The 24,021-nt window shown below is 40.5% G+C and overlaps 1 protein-coding gene across 1 annotated transcript in view; it reads left to right on the top strand.

Moving 5' to 3' along the window:
- The window catches only part of mcph1 (microcephalin 1), a 288,336-nt gene that overhangs the window by 11,788 nt on the left and 252,527 nt on the right, over positions 1 to 24,021 (top strand). Inside the window, exons 4-7 of the mRNA XM_059983454.1 lie at positions 2,897 to 3,015; positions 5,702 to 5,786; positions 8,129 to 8,240; positions 16,547 to 16,675. Coding sequence (XP_059839437.1) covers positions 2,897 to 3,015; positions 5,702 to 5,786; positions 8,129 to 8,240; positions 16,547 to 16,675 — 445 coding nt within the window. The remainder of the gene's footprint in view (positions 1 to 2,896; positions 3,016 to 5,701; positions 5,787 to 8,128; positions 8,241 to 16,546; positions 16,676 to 24,021) is intronic.

Genomic DNA, 24,021 nt, shown 5'->3' with positions numbered 1-24,021 from the left:
GTTCATGTAAATAGGTGCAGATGTGGAGTCCAAATAGTTAGGTAAGGGCAAACAAAAGATGAACTCAGAGTATGTATGCAGTGATAATTAAACAAGTGTTTGGTGACAGAGTATTGGTAATTGGATGGTATTTCCTGGTAAGAATACTGGTAATTTTGTGTATGTACTTTCTGAATATGAGATGTAATGGACAGTTTCAAGGTTGGGAATCTATTCCTTTCAATAGTAGTATCAGGAACAAGATTAAGTACCAGGAAACATCCACTGGTATCATGGATAGCTGCTTCTGTATTAATGCTTATTTGCTAATTAACTTTCAAGTTACACAAAAGGATCTTTTGAATGATTTGTATGCTTAAAGTAACACAAACAAAACTAAAAAATAATTTAAATGCTCCTTTATGTATGATCACTTTTTTGCTGATATGAGGGAAAATATACTGGACCCATTTTGTTCCGAAACAACAGAACTTAAATTTATACAATTCCTTTTGTGGCCTTAAGACATTTAAAATTGCTTATGCAATTTTATGAAGTACTTTTGAATCACTGTAGCCAGCAAGTTAGATCAAAAGTCATTTTCTCCTTGCAGAGTGCTGACTATGCTTGGATTTGAGCAACATTGCTGTTTTGGCTTTATTCCTGTAAAAATATTCTGAACCAGTTTGAACATGCAAGCGTAGGCCATTTTCTGGTGCTCGGAGGTTTATGGCCAAAATTTATTTTGTTGTTTATGCCCATTGTGATCTGAGTGGCTTTTTTGGTTTTTAATTTTGCCATGTATTATTCAAAAAGCTATTTTTTTGTTACTCTCAGTCTGGGTGTTTCTTTTTTTGGAATGATAATCACTTTTACCTTTAAACTAGAGTCCTAACTGAATTTACAGAGCTTCTTCAAGGCAGTGAACAGTGGCAAGTGTTTCTCAAAGAGACACCATGTATCATTCAGGGTTTTTTTAGTTTTTTATTTCCTTATGACATGGACATTCGAGTTAATGTTGGTCTTCAGAGCAATCCCCTCACTACTTCCTGTTCTCTCACTTAGTCATAAAGCACTACAGAGGCGAAACAGGCTCTTTGGCCCATCTGGTTCATGCAGAACTATTACTCTGCCTAGTACATGGACCATAGCCTTCCATAACCCCCACCGAATCATGTACTTTTTAAATTTCTCTTAAATGTTGAAATCAAACTCACATCCACTACTTCCATTGGCAACTTGTTCTACACTCTTAGTGTAGAAACAATTTCTCCATGTAGATAGATGAGTGCTTTCAAAAGCACAGGAAACTTTGAGGTCAATGACAAGGTTGGAAGGGAGTACTGCTGGCTGCAGAGCAGGGTGGGTGGGATCTTTCATGATGTTAGTGGTTCTTTTTCAGCACTTTTCTTTATGTATGTCCCTGATGGTGGGTAGGCTAGTGCTGCTGATGCATTTGGCAGTTTTGACTCCCCACTGTAGAGCATCCATTGTAAAGATTGATGGTTGTGATATTACGAATGGGAGAGTCTAGGTGCATTATACTCATTACAGTCTCTGCATCTCCGTATGCTGGCATTGTCAACCATATTGACATTCTAGAACAGAGTGTTATAGAGTCATGTAACACAGAAACTGCCCTTTGGCCCAACTAGTCCATGCCAACAAGCTTCCCATCTAAGGTAGTGCAAGTCAGATCCGGATATTTGGAAGGTACGGCCCAGATCTGGGTCAGGATCCATTCAGCAATCTTATCACAGTTGGAATGACGCTGTTCCCAAATCTGGCTATACAAATCTTCAAGCTCCTGAACCTTCTCCTGGAGGGAAGAGGGACAAAGTGTGTGTTGGCTGGGTGGGTCGTGTCCTTGATTATCCTGGCAGCACTGCTCCAACAGTGCGCGATGTAAAATGAGTCCAAAGATGGAAGATTGGTTTGTGTGATGTGCTGGGCTGTGTTCACGTTCTTCTGCAGCTTCTTCCGGTCTTGGACAGGACAACTTCAATACCAGGTTGTGATGCAGCCTAGAAGAATGCTTTCTACGGTGCATCTATAAAAATTAGTGAGGGTTTTAGGGGACAGGCCAAATTTCTTCAGCTTTCTCAGGAAGTAAAGACACTGGTGGGCCTTCTTGGCAGTGGAGTCTGCTTGGTTAGACCAAGTTTGTGATATTCACCCCGAGGAACTTAAAGCTTTTGACCTCTGGTTCCTTTTAAATCTTTCTCTTTTCACCTTCAACCCATGTTCTCTAATTCTTGATTTCACAACCACCGCCACCGTATAGATCTTTATACGATCACCCCTCATTCTCCAATACTCTAGTGAATAAAGTCCCAATGAGCTCAACCTTTCTCTATAACTCTGTAGTCCCAGCAACATCCTCATAAACCACCCCTACGGTCTACCCATCATTCCTATAGCAGACGACCATAAAGCCATGAGACCCAGGAGCAGAATTAGGCTATTTGGTCTGTTGAATCCTCCCTCACCGTAGATGATTTATTATCCCTCTCAATGCCACTCTTCTGCCTTCTCCCTCTAACCTTTGACGCCCTTGCTAGTCAGGAGTCTTTCAGCCTCTGCAGCTCCACAATTGTCTGTGACAGTGAATTCCTCAGATTCGCCAGGAGCTACAGAAATTGCTCTTTATCTCTGTTCTAAAAGGACGTTCTTCTATTTTATGGCTGTGCCTTCTGGTCCTCACTATTAGAAGCACCCTCTCCACAAGACCAGAACAAAATGCAGTTTTACAAAAAACAGAAGTGTACCCCCTTAAAAAATGAAAATGGTCTTGCTATTGGTCTTCAGTTGCATGAAATGCATTGCTGGTTTATTGTTGAGTTTTTGATTAAACTATCTTTTTTCAAAAGAAATAAAAATTGATTTTAAATTTTAAAACTAGCAAATTTGTTTGCAGGTTTTAAAATACTTCAATAAGCAAGTGACACATGTGATATTCAAGGATGGACATGAAAGTGTGTGGAAGAAGGCTCAGAAAATGGGTGTGAAGTTGGTGTCTGTACTTTGGGTGGAAAGGTATTGATAATTCAATAAACCTTGTGGAAAAACTATTGCTTTGCATTTTAAACTTGTGTGAAAGCAAGGTGGTAAGTGGATTTTTGAGATTACTTGGAGTGTCTATTTCCCTTGAAATCAATATTTTACTTGGAAAAAATCATTTGACAAAGTACTGCATTAAATATTCTGCATGTTAGATCTGTAGCATGAATCAAAAAAGCTGGTCAAGATCTGAGTTTTTGTTTAAATTAATGGGTGTTTGGAGCCCATTCTTAATCCATGATTTTTCTTATTTTAATTTTATTGTTTGACATTTCACTATTTGGCAATTGATCATAACTCCAAAACATAGCACAGGCTTTTAGTTTAATCTAATCCTTGACATCCATGGTTCCTTGGATTTCCTGTCTTTTACCTTCATCTTTTACAGGAACAGATTTACCTTACACTGTCAGCTTGTTGTCTTCGTACTTGTTCAATAATATGCTTGCCTTGTGTCTGAGGTAAAAGCTTTACAGATGTATGTTACTCACTGTCAACGTACCAAGCCTCTTAAAGTGAAAAAGCACAGCTCAAGCCAGAAATCAGAAATAAGAACAGATTTTGCTGGAGAAGCTTGAGGCCAGACAGCATCTCTGGAAAGAGAAACAATTTGAATTTCACATATTCAATGTTTTAGGAACGGCTTCTTCTCCGACTGAACAACTTTCATGGTTTTTCTTTATTTTGAGGCTTCTGGAGAAGTCGAACTTAGAGTTGTGTATAGATACATAATTTAAGAATAAATGAATCTTATTGAGGTTGTAAGAAACAATTGCCTCAGTAGCAATGCAAGGTAAAAGGGGTGGAGGCTGGCAGTGGGTGGAACAAAAGGAATTTCTCGAATGGTGTAAAGTCAGAATCGGGTTTATTATCACCGGCATGTGACATGAAATTTGCAGCAGCAGTTCAATGCAACACATAATCCAGCAGAGAGAAAATAATAATAATAAATAAATAAAACTTAATAAACAAGATTTTAAAAAGTGCAGAAACAGAAATTCCATGTATCTTTTATTTAAAAAAAAATGAGGTAGTGTCCAAAGCTTCAATGTCCATTGAGCAATTTGATGGCAGAGGGGAAGAAGCTGTTCCTGTATTGCTAAGGGTGTGCCTTCAGGCTTCTGTATCTCCTACCTGATGGTAAGAGTGAGAAAAAAGCATGCCCTGGGTGCTGGAGTTCCTTAATAATGAATGCTGCCTTTCTGAGACATTGCTCCCTGAAGTTGTCCTGGGTACTTTGTAGGCTAGTGCCCAAGATGGAGCTGACTAGATTTATAACCTTCTGCAGCTTCTTTCGGTCCTATGCAGTAGACCTTCCATACCAGACAGTGATGCAGCCTGTCAGAGAAAACAAACAATTCAGGTTATTATTCTTAATCAATTTTAGTTTATAACAGCCTATCATTTTTATTTTTATTATAACAATAAAATGCAAGCAGGCTTTTTCTACTGAAGTTGGGTGCGACTTCACTTGAGGGTGAAAGGTGAAATGATGAAAGGGAAAATGAGGGGGACCTACAGACAGAGGGTGGTATGAGTGTGGAACAAGCTGCCAACAGAAGTGATGGGTGCAGATTTGATTTCAATGCTTTAGAGAAATTTGGATTGGTATGTAGTTGATAGGGGTATGGATGTAGCGTAATAGTTTGACACAGACTAGATGAGCTGAAAGGCCTTTTTCTGTGATGTAGCACTCCATAACTCAATGACTCTGCTGTTTTATTCAACAACATCCTTAAACAAAATATGAGAAATCCAGTGGGATTTTTATGATATTTACCGTCCTGTTACAATGCTGTCGGCTTGTCCTGGTAATGTGTGATAGCTCCGCAGGCTGTTGTAACAAAGGAAAAAGTCTTAGCAATAGGTATGAAACCCCATTGGTTTCCTTGGCTGCGTAAGTCTAGGGAAGGCACACTCTGGTCCTGCCAAACATGTGAGATTGAGACGGCTCTCCTCCCAACCCCAAACCTCGGTTTGTGGAGATGCTGTGTAATTTGTATCCCTGTTACAACTCAGTGCCAGAATCAACAGACAACACACTGCAAATGATTAAAGGAATTATATTGAAGAATCTAAAAGAAAAGTTTGTAAAGAAAAGAAAGAAAAAACAAAGGGCCCATTACAATTTAACAGTCAAATGTACACCAGTCGGAGCTCAATTCACTGATCCTCAGTCGATCTTACCATTGGGCTCCATTGAATCACAATCTTCCCTCCGGGTCTGATCTTACAACCGGTTCTCTCCAGTGTCTTCTCTCTTCCTCTCTCCCTGAACAAAAAAACCCAGCTCACATTTCAAAGCATCTGTTATCTCTAAACGTAACCCAAATGCTGCTTCTACAGAAAGGCCATTACACCAGCAGTGAAACATTTTCCAGGATGATGCAGGTAAAATTGACAATGTAACATGTTTGCTTCTGTATTTTATGTGTAAATGATGTACTATCCTGCTTTTAAGTATCCAGATTTAACAAAGTATGAGGTATCGTCCATGGAAGGTGGAAATATTAAGCTTGCATTGGCTTATATAGGCTGCATATAAATGTATTATTAAAAAATTCAAATATTTGGGATGCTATTTGATTAATGCATGAAAACAGGTAGCTGTCCAGATAATCTTTTTTGCATCGTGTTAAAATGTTATTAACTTACTTTGAAGGTGTTTGGTGACACGCAGCCACGTTGATGAATCCCTATTTCCTGCAAAAAATGAAAGTAAACATTTATTTGAAAATAAGAGAACTGTGAGTATAATGCACGGAATAATTTTTAATTTTTTTACAATATGCAGTTTTGTTTTCATAAATACACTAAGGATAATGTGTAGGTGTTTTTGTTTATGTGGAAGGCACTTTAGCTGTATGAGTTTCTCTCGAATGGAAAATGCAAACTGATATGTAACTCTAAAGGTGGGTGTATTCATCAATTGTGCAGATGCTATGAAAGTAAAAGTTTTACTCTTGCAATCAGACAAAATGTTGCATGCAAGTGCAAATTCACATACTTTCATTTTCCACTTGGTGGGGAGAAAAAGTCATGGACACAACAAAGAGCAAAGAACACTAAAGCACATTGGGCTAATTTTTAAGCAATCATGGCTTTTGTTGTATAGCACTTGGTTGGGATGCAGAACATTCAGAGGTTTAAAAAAGAAACTGGAGCTTATTTCTTTTATCACTCAAATAGGTCAACTTGAAAAATAGACATTATCTACGAGCCCATCAGTCAGCTGCACTGCATTAGACATTTTTAACAACATAGTTCGGATTATCTTTATTTTGACTTCATTCTGCCACGCAAGTTGATAGGGTTGTTAAGGAGGTATTTGGAGTGTTAACCTTCATTAGTTGGGGATCTGAGTACAAGTGCTATGAGGTAACGTTGCAGTGCTCTAAAACTTTGTTTAGACCACAGTTGGAATATTGTGTTTAGTTCTGGTTCCCTCACCGTAGGAAGGAAGTGAAAGTGCAGAAGAGTTTTCCCAGGACTCTACCTAGGTTGGTGATCATGTCTTCTGAGGAAAGGTTGACCAAGCTAAGGTCCTTTGAAGCGAAGGAAGATGAGAGGTGACTCGATAGAGATGTACAAGATGAGAGGCAGAGATAAGTGGATAGTCAGACTTTTACTCGGGGTGAGAATGACTAATGTGAGGAGGCATAATTAAGTTGATTGGAGGAATGTGTCAGGTTGTGTCAAATGTAAGATTTTACAGAGTGGTGGGTGCTAGGGGTGGTTGTAGAGGCAGATACATTTGGGTCATTTAAGAAACTCTTAGATGGACATGTAGATAAAAAAAAATGGAGGACTATGTAGGAGGGAAGGTTGGATTGATCTCAAAAGTTGGAACAACATTATAAGTAACCATGAAGGTTAGACCCTCCCACCTACACTAGTCTCCATTTAAATGCCCCTAATATATTGGCTTCTACCACCACCCATAGCAGGGCATTCACATGCATGCATCATGCTCTGTGTATTATATATTTAAAAAAAACTTTGACATCCCCTTGTACTTGCCTCCAATCACCTTAAAATTATACCCCCTTGTATTAGCCATTTCCAACCTGGGGGAAAAGGTGCGTGGCTTGTTCAATGCCTCTTGCTTAAAAAAATCTGGGGTCCAAAAATGCTTTCAGAAATGGTGACTGTCAGCCTGAAAGAAGGTTGTGAAAAAGTTTTTACTTTCGTCCTTCTCTGATCTTGCGTCGCAGATGCCTGTCAGTGGCCTGGTGACTTTGCAAAGAATGAATTAGGGATGGAGTATAAATGTTTGCATATCCACTAGCTCCCAAATGGCACAAATAAATGAACCATCCATGCATGTTTCAGTTGAAACCCTGGCCATGTTGAAATGTTCTATTTGAATCTTTGTTCATACTTGGTATAATATTGGCTGCTCCTCTTCTGTTCAATACCCGTTTAATATCCTCAAAATTACACATCAGGGTCTAGCACATATGCCTTTCACATTCCCACTCTTCTCACATTCAGTAATTTTCTTGTTAGCTTTGCATTATTCTAAATTTCTTATAGAAATTTTGAATATTGCTTTTAAGGCCATGTATTGTCACTTATATTGAGGTCTTCCCCCCCCCCCCCACTCCCATTTGTATCCCTGCTTTGCATCACAAGATATGTTCAGTAATTCAAGGAACAACCTTTCATTCCCATATTCATTACCACCTGCTTAGTTATTCATCTTTGGTTTTTATTGTCAAGATCCCTGAGCTTTGTAATTACATTAACCTGTTAACTACCGCTTATTAGTTAAGTAGCACTTGCTGTGTTTCTGTCATTTTTATGTTTAGTGATTTCCACAAAGTATATTGTCTTTGTGCTGTGACAAGTATTTGTACCACTGGACCCGGGCTTGCAAGGTCGAGAGAGTGGAAACCTAGTGAAATGGCTTTTCCACTTCAAAAACTCTCCTGCACAGATTTCCTGTTACAGATACGGCAGAGGCACATTCTCTTATTTTTGAATATTTTAAAATAATATACACATTGTCTTTTTAAGTGGGCTGTAAATTTTGTTTTTTTAATGCAGTTATGTAATGTTAAATTGTTACTTGATATAAATTTTCCAGCATAGATGTATGAAGCCCAAGGACTTCATAGAAAAGACACCAGAGAACAACAAGAGGCTGCAGAAGAAATTTGAGCAAATGATTCAGGAGCTAGATTTAAAAAGAACTTCTGGTGAGTGCTCAGTTTTTTTAAAATGAACTGTAAACGTTGTTTACATGCTCAAAACTGTTTTGATTTGCTAGCTCTAAGCACAGCTGAGTAAGTCTATGGCGACGGGTAGAGGTGGTGCAAAGAAATGGAGTACAGTTTTTGGATTAAACCATCAAGTAGAATGATGTAAAGAACAAAGGTGGAGGCATGAGAAGCAGTGGAAAAGTAGTAAGGAGTGAGGGTGAGAATGAAGGTAGCGGAGGTCAGTCAAGGTAGAAGAGAAAAGAGAAATTGTTGGGGAAGGAGTAGTGAGGGTTAATAACTAGTAAATAGGGATATGGATTGTGATAATGTGGTAACAGCGAACAGCATTCAAAAGTAGAGACGAGGAATGCAGCTGCAACAATTCCCAGGTTTCAGGAACTTCCCTAATTTTGTAATAGTGTGTACCCAGTGGGCAATAGAAAATTGGATTTACTGCTAGACCTATGGATGATCATTTTATTCAGTTACCAGGATCTAGACTGTTAATTAAGTCTTCTTTTAGCCACTACTCTTATCAAAATGCAGTTTTACTGGTAATCTTGTGAGCTGAGAATGTAAAGGTGTAACAAATTCATTCTCAGTTAGATCAGCTTTGGCTGGTCACCTGGTATGAGCCAGTGTTTAATAAATCACTTGTTATTTGAACATCAACTCCTGTGTGATTCTTCAGTTTGCTCTTACAGAAACTCTTTTGAATAGACATTTTGAGGGAAGTTGAAGGTGGTTGAGGATGCGAGTGCCAGTGCACTAGCTCAGGTGGTGTGAAGCGCAGAGATAAGGAGTGAAAATGAGGATAAGGGGAAGAGTGGAGGGTATTTTGTGTTTCTCTCTTCTGTTTCGAAGGTATGGAGCAGGTAGGTGCAGAGTTATAATTGTTTTCTCCGGAAGGAAGGTGTGGGAGGGAAGAAATATTAGTAAATATGGTTGAAGAGAAAAGAGAATGAAATTTTGCCCTGGGTAGAAATGGTGCAAATGGCAGAAAAAAAAACTGAACAGTGTGGAGGAAGTTTGTAATTTCTGTTCGTTTCTGCTTCTTAAACCCCGTCTCCCCTACTTGGTCATAGGCTACCAATTGTAGCTTGCCAGTGTCATCCATCCTGCGCCACTCTTGACATTGTCTCCAGTTGCAGCCCATCTTCTTGGTATGTCTTTCTTCTCCCAGCGAAGATGGCTTAGAGCTTAGGTTGGCATATCTGTAAATTGGTTTTTACAGGATGGTGTTGCTAGCCCTTTGCCCAATCCCCCTTTTGCAGCCAGGCTTTGGACTGTCTCTGGCTGAGTTAGATAATGGGTTAGCAAGTACAGATAAAGACTGTGGAATGGCCAGAGCAAGACTGAGTCCGGGCTGCCAGGGAGTTGGTCAACGTTATGATTTGCCTAGGAAAGAGTGAAGAGTAAGTGATGGGTGAAGGGGTAGCAAACATTGAGAAGATGACAACTGGTGCTGAAATTTGGGTGGAAGTTTTGTAATTGGTTGGGGACTTGTGCAAAGATGGATTATTCTGAGTTCAGTGGAGTTGCTTTGAGCAGGTTTGGGTGTGTGATTCCAGTATGTTGCCAAGTCGGTTCGTATTCTTTAGTTGATGGTGTTCAAAGTAAATTTATTATCAAAGTACACATACCCTGAGATTCATTTTCTTGTGGGCATGCACAGTAAATACAAAGAAACTAACATTATTAATGACAACCGATGGCAAGTGTTTATTTTTGATGAATGGTAATGGGTGGGGTTTCAAGAAATCACAGTGATTATTTCATCAATGAGCTGGAATAAAATGGTTTGCAATGTGAAGCATATGACAAGCTAAAGGAAATCACTGAAGGAATTTTGGAAGCTATTGCAAGGGTGATGTTGATGAAATAGTTTAATGTTGGTCAGCTGGTCATTGGTGTTGGAGTAAGCAAGGAGTTCAGTTTGGTGTAAGCTGAGATTGGCCTTGGCTAGTGTAGTTGTGAGAAGAGAACAAGAGTTTTGGTTAAATAGCAATGAACAGAATGTACATCTTCCTTGTAAGACAATTGGGGTACAGAAAAAGCAAATGAAGTGGACTTTGAGGCTAGGTAGCATTAGCAAATATATCTTGCATTGCTCAAGGGTATTGGAATTTGGAGTTCAATTCCACCATCCTTTGTAAGCAAGTGTGTACGTTTCTTCCCGTGTGCGCATGAGTTTTCTCTGGGTGCTTCGGTGTCCTCTCACAGTCCAAAGGCACACCGATTAGTAGGTTGATTGGTCAGTGTAAATTGTCCTGTGATTAAGCTTGGGTTAAATTGGAGGGTTGCTGGGCTGCACAGCTCGAACGGCCAGCAGGGCCTTGTTGTATCTCAAAATAAAAATAAGCTAAAAAAACCATCCAAGTCAGATATCTGGTGTGAAAATAGCCCTGTCAGTGTTAGTTATTATTATGAAGGTTGAAGAGGGAAGGATGGGAAGAGCAAGGTGGAAGGAAGTTAGTTGGAGCTACAGTCGATAACCTTCCGCTCATACGGGAGACTGAGGAAGTGTGATAGATAAGAGTTGCTGGGAACTAGTCATCCCTAGGTTGCAGGAGGCAGGGTGACTGTAATGAGAAGAAAGAGAAATTGGCAAGTCAAAACACAGTATTCCTGTGATCATTCCCCTCAATAAGTATGTCATTTTGGATACTGTTAAGGGGAATAATCTGCCGAGGGAAGGGAAGGTGCAGCAGCTGGATCTCTGGCACTGAGACTGCTGTGACTCGGAAGAGACGAGAGGTTAAGAGGACTACAGTATTGATAGGAGATTCCATAAGTAGAGGATTAGAGATGAGATTCTGTTGCTGTGGTAGAGGCAACCGGGTGGTATGTTGCCTCCCAGGTGCCAGGGTCAGGGATGTCTTGGATGGAGTCCACAGCATTCTAAAGGGAGAGTGTGAGCAGCCAGAAGTCTTATTACATATTGGCACCAATGACATAGGTAGGAACGGAGGTTCTGAGGAGAGATTTTAGGGACCTGAAAAGCAAGGTATCTAGGGTAGTGACCTGTGTCACGATCCAGTGCGGATAAGAATAGGAGCGTTTGGCAGATGGCTTCCTTAAAGGAAAACCTTGGTTGACAAATCTGTTGGAATTCTTTGAAGAGCTAACAAGTAGGATAAATAGAGGTGAATCAGCAGACGATATGCACTTTGACAAGGTTCCACACATGAGGCTGCTTAACAAGTTGAGAGCCTGTGATATTACAGGAAAGATACTAACATGGATAGAGCATTGGCTGATTGGCAGGAGGCAAAGAGAGGGAATAAAGGGAGCTGCAGGTGACTAATGGTTTTCCACAGGGGTCTGTGTTGGGACCGGTTCTTTTTGCATTACATGTCAATGATTTGGATGACAGAATTGACAGCTTTGTTGCAAGGTTTGTGGACAATATGAAGATGGGTGGAGGGGACAGGTAGTGTTGGGAGCAGAGAGGCTGCAGAAGGACCTGGGCAGATTAGGAGAATGGTCAAAGAAATGGCAGATGGGCTACAACGTTGGGATTTCAGTCATGCATTTCGGTAGAAGAAATAAAAGTGCAGACTATTTTGTAAATGGTGAGAAAATTTAAAAATTAGAGGTGCAACTGGACTTGTGCAGAATTCCCTAAAGGTAATTTGCAAGTAGAGTTGGTGGTGAAGAAGATAAATGCAATGCTAGCATTCATTTCAAGAAGACTAGAATATAAAATCAAGGATGTAATGTTGAGGCTAAATAAGGCACTGGTGAGGTCTCACTTAGAGTATTGTGAGCAGTTTTAGTCCTCTTATCTAAGAAAGGATGTGCTGACATTGGAGAGAGTTCAAAGGTTCACAAAAATAATTCTGGGATTGAAAGGCTTATTATATGCAGAACATTTGATGGCTCTGGGCCTGTACTCATTGGAATTCAGAAGAATGAGGTGGGATCTCATTGAAACTAAGTGGATGTTGAAGGGCCTTGATGGTGTACATGTGGAAAGGATGTTTCTGATGGTGGGGGAGTCTTGGACCATAGGACACAGCATCAGAATATCCATTTCGAACGGAGCTGACGGGGAATTTCTTTAACCAATGAGTGGAGAATTTGTGGAATTCATTGCCACAGGTAGCTGTGAAGTAATTGGGTATATTTAAAGCAAAGATTGATAGATTCTTGTTTAGCAAGGGTATTAAGGGTTACAGTGAGGAAGTAGGAGATTGGGCCGTGAAGGAAATGGATCAGTCATGATGAAATGGCGGAGTAGACAATAGGCCAAATGGCCTAATTCTGCTTCTATATCTTATGGAGTTAAAAGAAGCTACTGTGAGCCATATAAATTCCTAACTTGTAATTTCACTTGTAGTTAAGCACTAAAATTTCTATCAACTTGCTGTACCATAGTGACACTGAATGGCTAGAGTCTGCAACAGCAGGGAGACCAAAAGCAGTCTTATGCTGCTTTTTTCTCATCATCTATTTAACAACTTAATTTTACATGACATCTAGCATGAAATTACCTTGTAGCTACAATACTTACAAGTAATAGTAATGCAGTTAAATGTTGACAAGAGCCTTGTGAATGTAATTAACCAATGTGAAAAGATAAAAATTTTGGTCAGATATGTCAAATGAATTCAAAATGAAAATGAGAAAAATCCAAAGGTATGGGAGTCTTTTAAAAATCAAGAAATTCTCAAATAAAATTAATCCAGTAGTAAAAGAATACACCCTATCCCCGTTATATGCGAGGGATACATTCCTCGCAGGTGACACATAGTATGGAAAACCCATTATGTAAATAATTATTTAAATGGAGAAAATAGGGATGTGTTCTGGAGGGCTTCCTAAATATGTTTTATCTGTAATTTATCCACATTTTCATACCAATACAAAAGCAGTACCACAAGACAACATTTGTATTATATTTCATCAATTTAAGGTAATATTCAGCACAATAAATCATAGAAAGTTAACAAACTAGGGTGTACAGTACTCACCAACAGTGGCAGATGTGTGGGCTCCAGGAGATGAGTGGTTGTGCAGTGGTGTTGGGCAGGTTTACATGGATGGGGTGGATGGTTGTGGGTCATCAGGATCATCAAGGACAGCAAAGGGTGAAGGAAGTCTCACAGAACTCTCTGACAAGTTAGTGGAACTCTGGAACTGCTGGTAGCAGGAGATGCGACAAGTGTGGAGTGCTCAGGTGGAGGTGGAGTTGGCGTGGATGACACTGGTTTGAAGAAAGTGGTGAGGGTTGCTTGCTTGGCAATATTTTGTTTTTCAGCATAAATTTGCTTGTCGGGAAGAAAGATTGATCGCAGGGAATGACTGAAATGCTGACTCTGTTCTAAACTTGGATCCATGTCCATCGCCATTTGTGTCAAGTGTTCCCCAGCCTTAAAAAAAATTCTGCCAGTTGCTTCACCGTAAAATCCTTCACCTGCAACTCAACACTTTCATCTTCATCGTTGTTATCACCTTCAGTCTGAGTTATACGCAGAAGGTCATCCACACTTAATTCTTCATCATGAGAATCCAGGAGTTCTACCGCGTCAGCAGTTTCAATCTGAGAATCCTTCCCCACCAGTTTTATGGCTCGGCCACACAATCCTGGACAGCTGTAGTGAAGGCAGGAAACCCCTTGAAGGTGTGCACATACTCCGCCCAAATTGATTTCCACGCTGTATTGAGAGTGGAAGACCTAACCTCTTTCCAGGATTCATCAGTGTTGTTGATGGCATGTCTGATATTGAAGGACTTCCCTCACCGTTGGTAATCTCCCGGGATTTTCAAAATCGTCTGTTGTTTGCAGCATCTGAGAGACAGTTCACCGTTTTAAAAAAAAAACACCTTGAATGTGGATATCACACCTTGGTCGAGTGATTGAATCAGCCGTGTTGTGTTAGGTGGCAGGTAATGCACTGAATGCTGAATGCTGTCCAAATGTTTAGGATGGGTTGGTGCATTGTCAAACAACAAAAAACCTTTAAAGGCAAGATTCTGTTCCCGACAGTAGCATTCAGCGTCAACAGCAAAAGATTACCAAAACAACCTTCAAAGACTTGACCAGTGATCCATGCTTTCTTGTTAGCTGCCCAGTGGACAGGAAGCATATTCTTACTCAAACCCTTACGAGCACGGGGATTTAGTGAATGGTAAACTACAAGAGGCTTCATCTTCCAGTCTCCTTCAGCATTGGAACACATAAGCAAAGTCAACCTATCCTTTGCTGCCTTGAAACCTGACACAGTCTTTTCATCCTTACTTATGTAAGTGCGTTTTGGCATACGCTTCCAAAAAAGCCTGGTTTCGTCTGCATTAAACACCTACTTTGGTGTGATGCCTAACTCAGCTATCCCAGCCAGCAACTGCACAGGGTAGCAGTAAGCAGTTTCGTGGTCAGCACTAGCTTGCTCACCATGCACAGCTAAGTTGTGAAGCCTCTGACAATTTACAAACTTAGAAAACTATCCCTTACTTGCATTAAAGCTGACAATATCACTTGACATTTCCTCACTAGCCTCTGAACAAAGATGACCATAAATTTCCAAAGCTTTCACACAAAGATGATCGGCACCAAGTGTTGTTTTTTTACTTTGTTTCATGCTCAATGTACAAACTCAACATTTTCTCCATTTCTGTCATAATTAGGTGATGCACTTTGGTAACAATCTTTGAAGATACTTGAGATGAATCAATCATTGCACTTTTTATTTTTCAGTATTTTTCTTTACTTTCCTGATCGTAGACTCACCCAGGCTGAAGTAGAGTCCCAGAGCTGTGTTACCTTCACCTGACGCGGCCCTGTTTATAATTTCCAGCTTTTTTTCAATTGTTAAAACGATTCTCTGCTGCTTGGCTGATGGCCCAGGACTTGACATAGGATGCTTAGGAGGCATAGTTAAATGTTTCAAGCACAAAATCACTGCACCGTAGGTAATAACAACAGAAGGTTAAGAGTGCAAGATTGCACATCCACACGCTGCCACTATCAATGCGAGAGCGGCGGGAGTGAGACTGAGGTGTGTGCACGTGGCTTGTTTTGGCGGGAAAGTGGTGCGTCTCATCCCACACAATACTGGTCAGCTAACAGCCTCGCAGACTCCACTGTACATGCACGCTTAACTCTGAGTTTTGAACACATTTAAGGAGAAGTTAGTAGAAATAGGTTCGACACACAACTGTGAAAATGCATTGTCTGAAGGCGCATATAACAGGGATAGGGCTTAGTTTAAAATGCCCTGTTATTGAATATTGCAGTATATTTTGCTTGAGTGTTCTCAATGATGCACAGCCATTTTTGAATGATTTGAGAGATTGATACTATCTGAAGTTACTTTGAAAATGATGCCAGTTTTTAACAAGGTGAATGAGCCAAAATGGGTTGGAGTCATGTGCTATTGATTTGCCTGTGTTGAGAGGTGAGATTTCTCTGGTTCACAAGATATTGATGGTGACCACGAGAAATGGTCGACTTGAATCCTTTGAAGGGAGCTTGTGTTAATAGTGGATTATACAGGCTATATGATAATGTACAATGTAGCGTTCAGTTTTAATTTCTCTTCAGAAGAGCCTGAATCAAGGTCAGTGAAATTTTTTCTAATGGTGTTGTAAACAAATGTTTCTAAATATTCCGTGCACACTCAGTGGTCACTTTATTAGGTACATCATTTAATGCAAATATCTAATAATCAATTCAATGCATAAGTGCATACAGGCATGGTCAAGATGTTTAGCTGTTGTTCAGACCAAACATCAGAATGGGAAGAAGTGTGATCTAAATGACTTTCGCCATGGTATGACTGTGGTTGCCAGGCAGCGTAGTTTGAATCTTTCAAACTGCTGAGCTCCTGGAATTTTCACACACATCGATCTCTAGAGTTTACAGAGAATGGTCCGAGAGGCAAAAAAAAACATCTAGTGAGTGGCAGTTCTATAGGTGAAACTCCTTGTTAATGAGAGGGGTCACAGGAGAAAGTCCTGACTGATGCAAAATGACAGCGAGGCAACAAACTCATATAACCACACGTTACAACAATGGTATGCAGAAGAGCATCTCTGAATGCACAACACATCAAACCTTGAAGTGGATGGGCAACAGCAGCAGAAGATTATGAACAGACACTCAGTGGCCACTTCATTAGATACAGAAGGTAGCTAATAAAGTGGCCACTGAGTGTATAACGTACTGTACCAACTGACTCTTGAATCTTTGTGGATCATCAAAAGCTTCAACAAGGAAAAGAGTTAACCTTAGTTCAGAGTGCGGAATTTCATCTATTATTTCCTCTGTCCCCATTTAAATTGCATTTTTATTTTCAAAGGAGCTGATGTGCCGTTACTTTCATTTGAAGAAGCTGCTAAAATTAAATCGGTTCCCCCAAATCATTTCTGTGAAATGCAAGAAAGATTGAAGGAAATGAAAGAAAAACGAGAAAACCTTTCACCTACTGGTAAGTTCTCCTTGCATGCAATTTCAAGATTTGAGATATTAATGTACTCCAATTTAATTTAACATAGATTCATCAAATACTTTTATCAAAAAAAAAGCTCATGGGATGCATGCAAAATATATGAAACTGTTATGTGTGGAATTATCGGAGAACAGAAAGTCAAATATAATACTCCCTGTAATATTCAAATTTAATTGTCATTCCACTAAAGACATGTACACAGGTAAAGGAAACAGTGTTCTTCCAGGGTCAAGGTGCAAAACACAGAACCACCCTGCACAACAGGTATAGTTATGATAGCGTATACAGTCACAAAAATATTTTAGCACAAGTCAGTGAGGGTCATGACCTGAAGATTGATGGAATGTTGTCAATTATGGATCCAAGCTAGCTGCAAGCCACTTGCTGCTGGAGTGACCTGTTAGTTGTGCACTTAAACCTATTTGTAGATGGACCTTGCTGAACTGAATCCATGTGGTGGCAGGAGCTTCTACGTATAACTGGCGGCACGTATATAATCTAGACCAAGTCATGCTTATGAAACTTCCTTTTACTGGGTGTTTCTGGAAATGCGGCTTGTTAGCCCCTCGCTGACAGCCTCTAGATTCCACAGTGGGATCCCATCCTTCTCTGGCTTTGTACGTCTAGGGGGTATATGACTGCTTCTTTCAAATCCATGGTGTTGAGGTGTCTCGCCCACCCAAACCCCAATTTGTATGAATGCTGTGTGAATTACTGTCTCTGCAGTAGACTGCCGGCATGAAATAATGGATTGCACACTGCTTACAATTGTATATTTATGAACATTAATTTCACCGAAGAGTTAGTAAAGAAAGCAAAACAAAAAGGGCCTGTTATAATTAAACAGTCAAATGTGCACATGTTGGAGCTCAAATCTTCCAAAGGCCATATTCACTGACCCTTGGTAGACTTCCATGCTCTGGTTCCATCGATTTGCGTTTTCCCATTGGATCGAATCCTCCGACTGGTTCCCTCCAGCGTCTTCTCACCATCTCCCACCATAACCCAAGCAGGCTGAAAGCAGAACAGACTGATCTTTCACAGCTGCTAAAATGAAATACCTACAGCATAGCAGTAAAAATGTGAACCAGGGTGTAGCACTTAAAACACAGCAGGGAAAGGTTTTGTAGGTGGCCAAGTTATGCTCCCAGTTATACTATCTGCTGGCAAAGTGACCCCACCTATTTAAGTTGAGGCCATAAAGCAAATATAACAGGCATGTTCTGTCTAATTTTACAAGTTCTTCCTTCTCACTTGATCATGCATGTGAATAAGCTTGCAGACCTGATTCACGGGTAGTTGTGTGCAGAATGCAAACTTGATGGGAGCCCTTAACTTGCTGGCATTTGTGGAGATAAATAGAGGCAGATTCACTTTGTTATTCATCACCTTGGTGTACCATGGTTATATAATCTTGCAACCTTTTTCAGCAGGCTGAAGTACATTTATTTTCTGTTGTTGTTTGTTGAGTTTTGTCCAAGGAGTAGCTGATTGCTTAATTCAAGAGACTGTTTGGAGGCAGTAATCAAATCTGATACAGATTAAATTTTCAATGATCCTCCTGAATCTCACAGATAGGGCTAAAGTAATTCTCCAAGTGCTATGTGCATTGCCCACACTCTGTTTGACCCACTACTGCTGTGAAGGAGGTACAGAAGCATCGGGACAAAGACTGGCAAACTGGGTGCAGCTTCTTCCCTCAGACTGTGAAACTAATGCCACCACTGAGGTCTCGCCATTAGGAAAGCGAGCTATTTACTGTACTGTGTACCTGTGCTGTTTACCATATGCACTTTGAAATATATTATTAACATCTTTGTGGCAATATTTTGGTTTATGTGCTGTGTGTGATGTATATTTTGTGGGTGCACCATGGCCCAGAGGGTCTTTGTTTTGTTTGGTTATGTATGAGACAGTGAACTTGAATTTGAATTTACATACAAGAGAGATCTATGTTTGTATGGTAAGATTAGACTGTTGTATATTGCACATAAACATTTGGTCTAATATAACTATTTATTGTCTTCACACAGCTTCTCAAATGTCACAATTGACAACATCGACTTTTCTTGTCTCTCCTTGCCATTTAATTCTTGGGGAATCTCCCACAGCAATATCAAAACCATTATCTGAAGGCAAGTGGATGAAATGTATATTATTTAAGCTGCTTGAATTTTAATGATCTTTCTTTTCAACATGCAAAATTGAATCATCTTGTTTACCTGTGAGAGGAAATTGTACTTTTTTCCCCAGTGGAGGAATCTGATTAAAGTTAGAAATTATGAGATTTGCCGGCCTTATTTTGAAGCAAATTAAATTGTAGAATGATCTTGTGTGGATGGGGAACACCTGATCTATTCCTGCCTTTAGCCAGCCTACCGTGGGTCCCTGCCCTCTGACCCTTTTCCTGTATCTCTTTACTTTTCCCTTCAAGTTGGGCAGATGGAGCTCGTCAGCCATGTTGGCAGCTCATTTAGGAGAAGGAAAGCTCTGATCTCAAATACTTAAAGAAATCAGGGCAAAAAGACAAGGTGCCTCATCAGACAAGGTGAAGGAGAATCATAAAGGATTCTACGGATATATTAAGAGCAAAATGATTACAAGGGACATTTTTCCTCCGAAAGATCAGAATGGTAATCCATGCGTGGAGCCAAAAGAGGTGGGAGATATCTTAAATGCAAATTCTGCATCTGGAGGCAGGCACAGTCTATAGAATAAGGCCAAATGGCATCAACTTCATGGACTCTACAGATCACATAGTTTCCTGTGTTGAGGCAAGTTAGGGTGGATAAACCCCCAAGGCCTGACAAGGTGTTTCCTCGGACCCAGCAGAAATTACTGAGGGCCTAGTAGGGATACTTAAATCATCCTTGGTGATAGGTGAGGTATCAGAGGGTTGGAGGATAGCCAATGTTGTTCTGCTGTTTAAGAAAGGCTATAAAAATAAACCAAGAAATTATAGGATTGTGAGCCTGATCTCAGGCATTGGAAAGTTATTGGACGGTATACTAAGGGACCAGATATATGAGTATTTGGGTAGACATGGACTGATTAAGGATAGTCAACAAGGCTTCGTGTGCGGTAGGTCATGTGTAACCAATCTTAGTTTTTCAAGGAAGTTACCAGGAATATTGATGGAGGCAAGGCAATGGATGTTGTCTTAATGGGTCTTAATGGACTTTAGCAAGGCATTTGACAAGATCCAACATTGAAAGTTGGTCAAAAAGGTTCAGTTGCTTGGCATTCGAGATGAGGTTGGAAATTGGATTAGACATTAGCTTTGTGGGAGAAGCTAGAGTGGTCATAGAGGGTTGCCTCTCTGACAGGAGGCCTTTGACTAGTGGAATACTGCAGGGATCCGTACTGGGTCTGTTGATGTTTGTCATCTATATTAACAATCTGGATGATTATGTGGTTAACTGCATTAGCAAATGTGTTGATGACACCAATATTGGGGGCACAGTGAGGAAGGCTATCAGAGCTTGCAGTGGGATCTGGACAAGCTGGAAAATGGCAGATAGAATTTAATAGTTCATCATGTACTAAATAGATTGAAGGGCCTGTTTCAGTGCAATGTCTATGATTCTGCGACCGCCACGGCGTTAAGACTTTTCCACTCATGGGGAATGCTTTGGGAGTAAAGCCCGAGGAAGAATCTGGAGCCGGAGTTCTTCAGGCATTCCTTTGAGCTAATGCTGACTGGCAACTTCTGCAATGCCACTGCTGCCAAATTATATAGGTGTCTGCCTTTCCTTGTAATTGTTTAGCTGTGTGGAGGGGGATGTTGTACTGTCCTGGATTGTGTGCTGGCTTGTGTATGATAGCTAGGATTCAATATTTATTGTTGACCTTGACCAATAGAGGGCCTCTCCTTCACTTCAAGTTTTTGACTTAATTGGCTTTGACCATTTATATATTAGTCCATCATTCCTATTGTGTCAATTTATTTTATTTCTGGATTATTGTCTCCAAAGTTTAATTTGTTCCTGGATTTGTAAGCCTTGAGTTTACACATGTATATTAATCGTGTTCATCTTGTTAGACCAAAATACCATAAGATATAGGGCAGAATTAGGCCTTTGGCCCACCAAGTCTGTTCTGCCATTCTCATTATAGCTGATCCATTTTTCCTTTATCCAAATCATTGGCATATAACAAAGAGAATCAGTCCCAACACAGAACCCTGTGGAACGCCACTAGTCACTGCAGCCAACCAGAGAAGGCTCCCCTTATTCCCACTTTATCTCCTGCCAATCAGCCACTGTTTTACCCATGCTAGAATCTTTCCTGTAATACTATGGGCTCTTAACTTGTTAAGCAGCCTCATGTGTGACACCTTGTGTGACACATTCTGAAAATCCAAATACACAACATCAACCAATTCTCCTTTGTTTCTCCTGCTTGTTCTTTCTTCAAAGAATTCCAACAGATTTGTTGGGCAAGATTTTCCCTTGAGGAAACCATGCTGACTACAGCCTATTGTATCATGTGCTTCCAAGGACCCCGAAACCACATCCTTAACAGTCAATTGCATCTGCTGAGCTCAGACTGACTGGCCTACAATTTCCTTTCTTCCACCTCTCTCACTGCTTGAAGCATGGAGGGACATTTTCAATTTTCCTGTCTTCCGGAACCATTCCAGAATCTAGTGATTCTTGGAGGATTATTACCGATGCCTCCAGAATCTCATCAGCCACCTCTAGGATGTCCACCATGTGGTCCAGGTGACTTGTCTACCTTCAGACCTTTCAGTTTTCTGAGAACCTTCTCCCTGGTCATGGCAAACTACTGATCCCTGATGCTCTGGAACTTCCACCATACTGCTAGTGTCTTCTACAATGAAGAGTCTTGCATCTGCCATTTTCTTGTCCCCCAATACTACTTTTCCAGGATTGTTTTCCACCAGTCCGATATCCGCTCTCAGCTCTCTATTACACTTTTGGAGTCATCTTTAATATTGTTGGCTAGCTTACTTCCCTATTCTATCTTTTCCTTTTTAATGACTTTTTAGTTGCCTTCTGTTAGTTTTAAAAAGCTTCCCAATTCTCTAACTTATAACTTTTGCTCTATTATATGCCCTCTCTTTGGCTTTTTTGGAGGCAACACACCATTCGAGTGTCTCTGTATCTCTAACAATGGAATCTCTGATCAACACTGCAGTTCTCTTTACTCCTCTGCTCTTCTGAGCCACAGTATCAGACTCAGTGACAGAGGCCAGGTCACTGTGTCTCCCCCGGTAGGCTGTCCCACTCAGTAGTCTACTTATTGAGGGGAATGGCCACAGATGTACTCTGCAGGGGCTGTGCATTTCCCCTCCTCCTCCTGACAGTCACCCAGTTGTCTGTCACCTGCAACAGGGATGGCTTCCTCCCTGTAGCTCCTATCTATCACCTCCTCATTCTCCCGTATGAGTCAAAGGTCATTGAGCTGCAGCTCCAATTCCTTAATAGGTGCAGATGTGTGTATCCAGGAGCCTGGAGGTCTCCGACACTTCCCACATCTCAGATACAGAATGAAATGCTGCTCCTGGAGCCATTCTTGCTACACTACTATGCCCTAACAGACAAGAAATGAACAAATAGGAACACAGAGGTACCCTCAGGATACTTTATCTGGCCTAAGCCTAGTGAGCCAAAGTCGCTCTAAAACTAACGCACTTAAAAGAATGACCGCTCTGCTTACACTTGCATTATTTTGTTTTGGCCTTTTCTGATGAATCCCTCTAGTTGATCGGTCGCTGTCCAACTCAGTAAAACTGCTGCTAAGTTTTGCTTTTTAAATCTTGATCCCGGTTCTGAATGAAAATTGGCTCTTTTTTACGCACTCCCTCACATTGATTGCCCAACTCTGAAACCATGTGATAATAAGGATAGAAAGACTATGGTCAGAGGACCTTCAATGTCCACCTTTATTCTACTTCCGTTTTGCCCTGTGCCATCTGTATTCAGTTTGATACAACCTTACCATAGTCATAATGTTGAAGCTATTGAAAGACCGAGATAGAGTGGACATGGAGAGGATGTTTCCACAAGTGACTGAGTCTTGGACCAAAGGGCGCAGCTCAGAATAGAGGGTGTCCGTTTAGTACAGTGACGATGAGTTTCTTTAGCTGGACGGTGGCAAATCTGTGGAATTCATTGCTACAGATGGCTGTGGAGGCCGAGCATTGGGTATATTTAAAGCAGAGATTGATAGGTTCTTGATTAGTTAGGGTGTCAAAGGTTATGAGGAGAAGGCAGGAGAATGGGGTTGGAGGAACCAATAAATCAGCAATGATGGAATAGTAGATCAAACAAGTGGTCTAATTGTGCTCCTGTGCCTAATGGTCTTGTTAGCATAGGAAGACTGGGAATCCACAATGTCCTGATGTCTGTCATTAGCCCTCATTTCTACTTGTTATTTTTCCCTTGTACCATCTCCATTGTTTGCTGCAACTTTACAACATTCTCTTCTCTCCCATTTTCTAATCCACACCTTTTCTCATCCAGGGAGCTGCAGCTTTGAATGTCTTTGTGTTCCTGGTATTTCAGACCGGAGAGAAGGGCTTTCTGTTCGATGCTCCACTCTCCCTTTTATTTTGTTACATGGAACTTCATTAAATGACTTTAGAATCAGGATTATTATCACTGGCATGTGTCATGAAATTTGTTAACTTAGCAGCAGCAGTTCAATGCAATACATAATCTAGCAGAGAGAAAAATAATAATAATAATAAATAAAATAAAACATTAAATAAACAAGTAAATCAATTATGTATATTGAATAAATTCTTTAAAAAAGTGTGCAAAAACAGAAATACTGTGTATTAAAAAAGTGAGGTGGTGTCCAAAGCTTCAAAGTTCATTTAGGAATCGGATGGCAGAGGGGAAGAAGCTGTTTCTGAATCACTGAGTCTGTGCCTTCAGGCTTCTATACCTCCTACCTGATAGTAACAGAGAGAAATGTGCATGCCCTGGGTGCTGGAGGACTTTAATAATGGACGCTGCCTTTCTGAGACACTGCTTCCTAAAGATGTCCTGGGTACTTTGTAGGCTAGTGCCCAGGATGGAGCTGACTAGATTTACAACCTTCTGCAGCTTCTTTCGGTCCTGTGCAGTAGCCCCTCCATACCAGACAGTGATGCAGCCTGTCAAAATGCTATGTATGTAAGACCATAACTGGTAGGAGCAGAGTTAGGCTGTTTACCCCTTTGAGTCTGCTCAGCCATTCCACAATGACTGATTTATTAACCCTCAACTGCATTTTCCTGCCTACTCCCATTATTGGAAACATCCTCTCCATGCCCACACAATTTAGACCTTTCAAAAAACACATTAAAGATGGAA

Source organism: Hypanus sabinus, chromosome 10 (assembly GCF_030144855.1).
Source record: "Hypanus sabinus isolate sHypSab1 chromosome 10, sHypSab1.hap1, whole genome shotgun sequence".
NCBI lineage: Eukaryota > Metazoa > Chordata > Chondrichthyes > Myliobatiformes > Dasyatidae > Hypanus > Hypanus sabinus.
The sequence above is the reverse complement of the archived record's forward strand: the minus strand, read 5'-3'. Positions and strand labels throughout refer to the sequence as shown.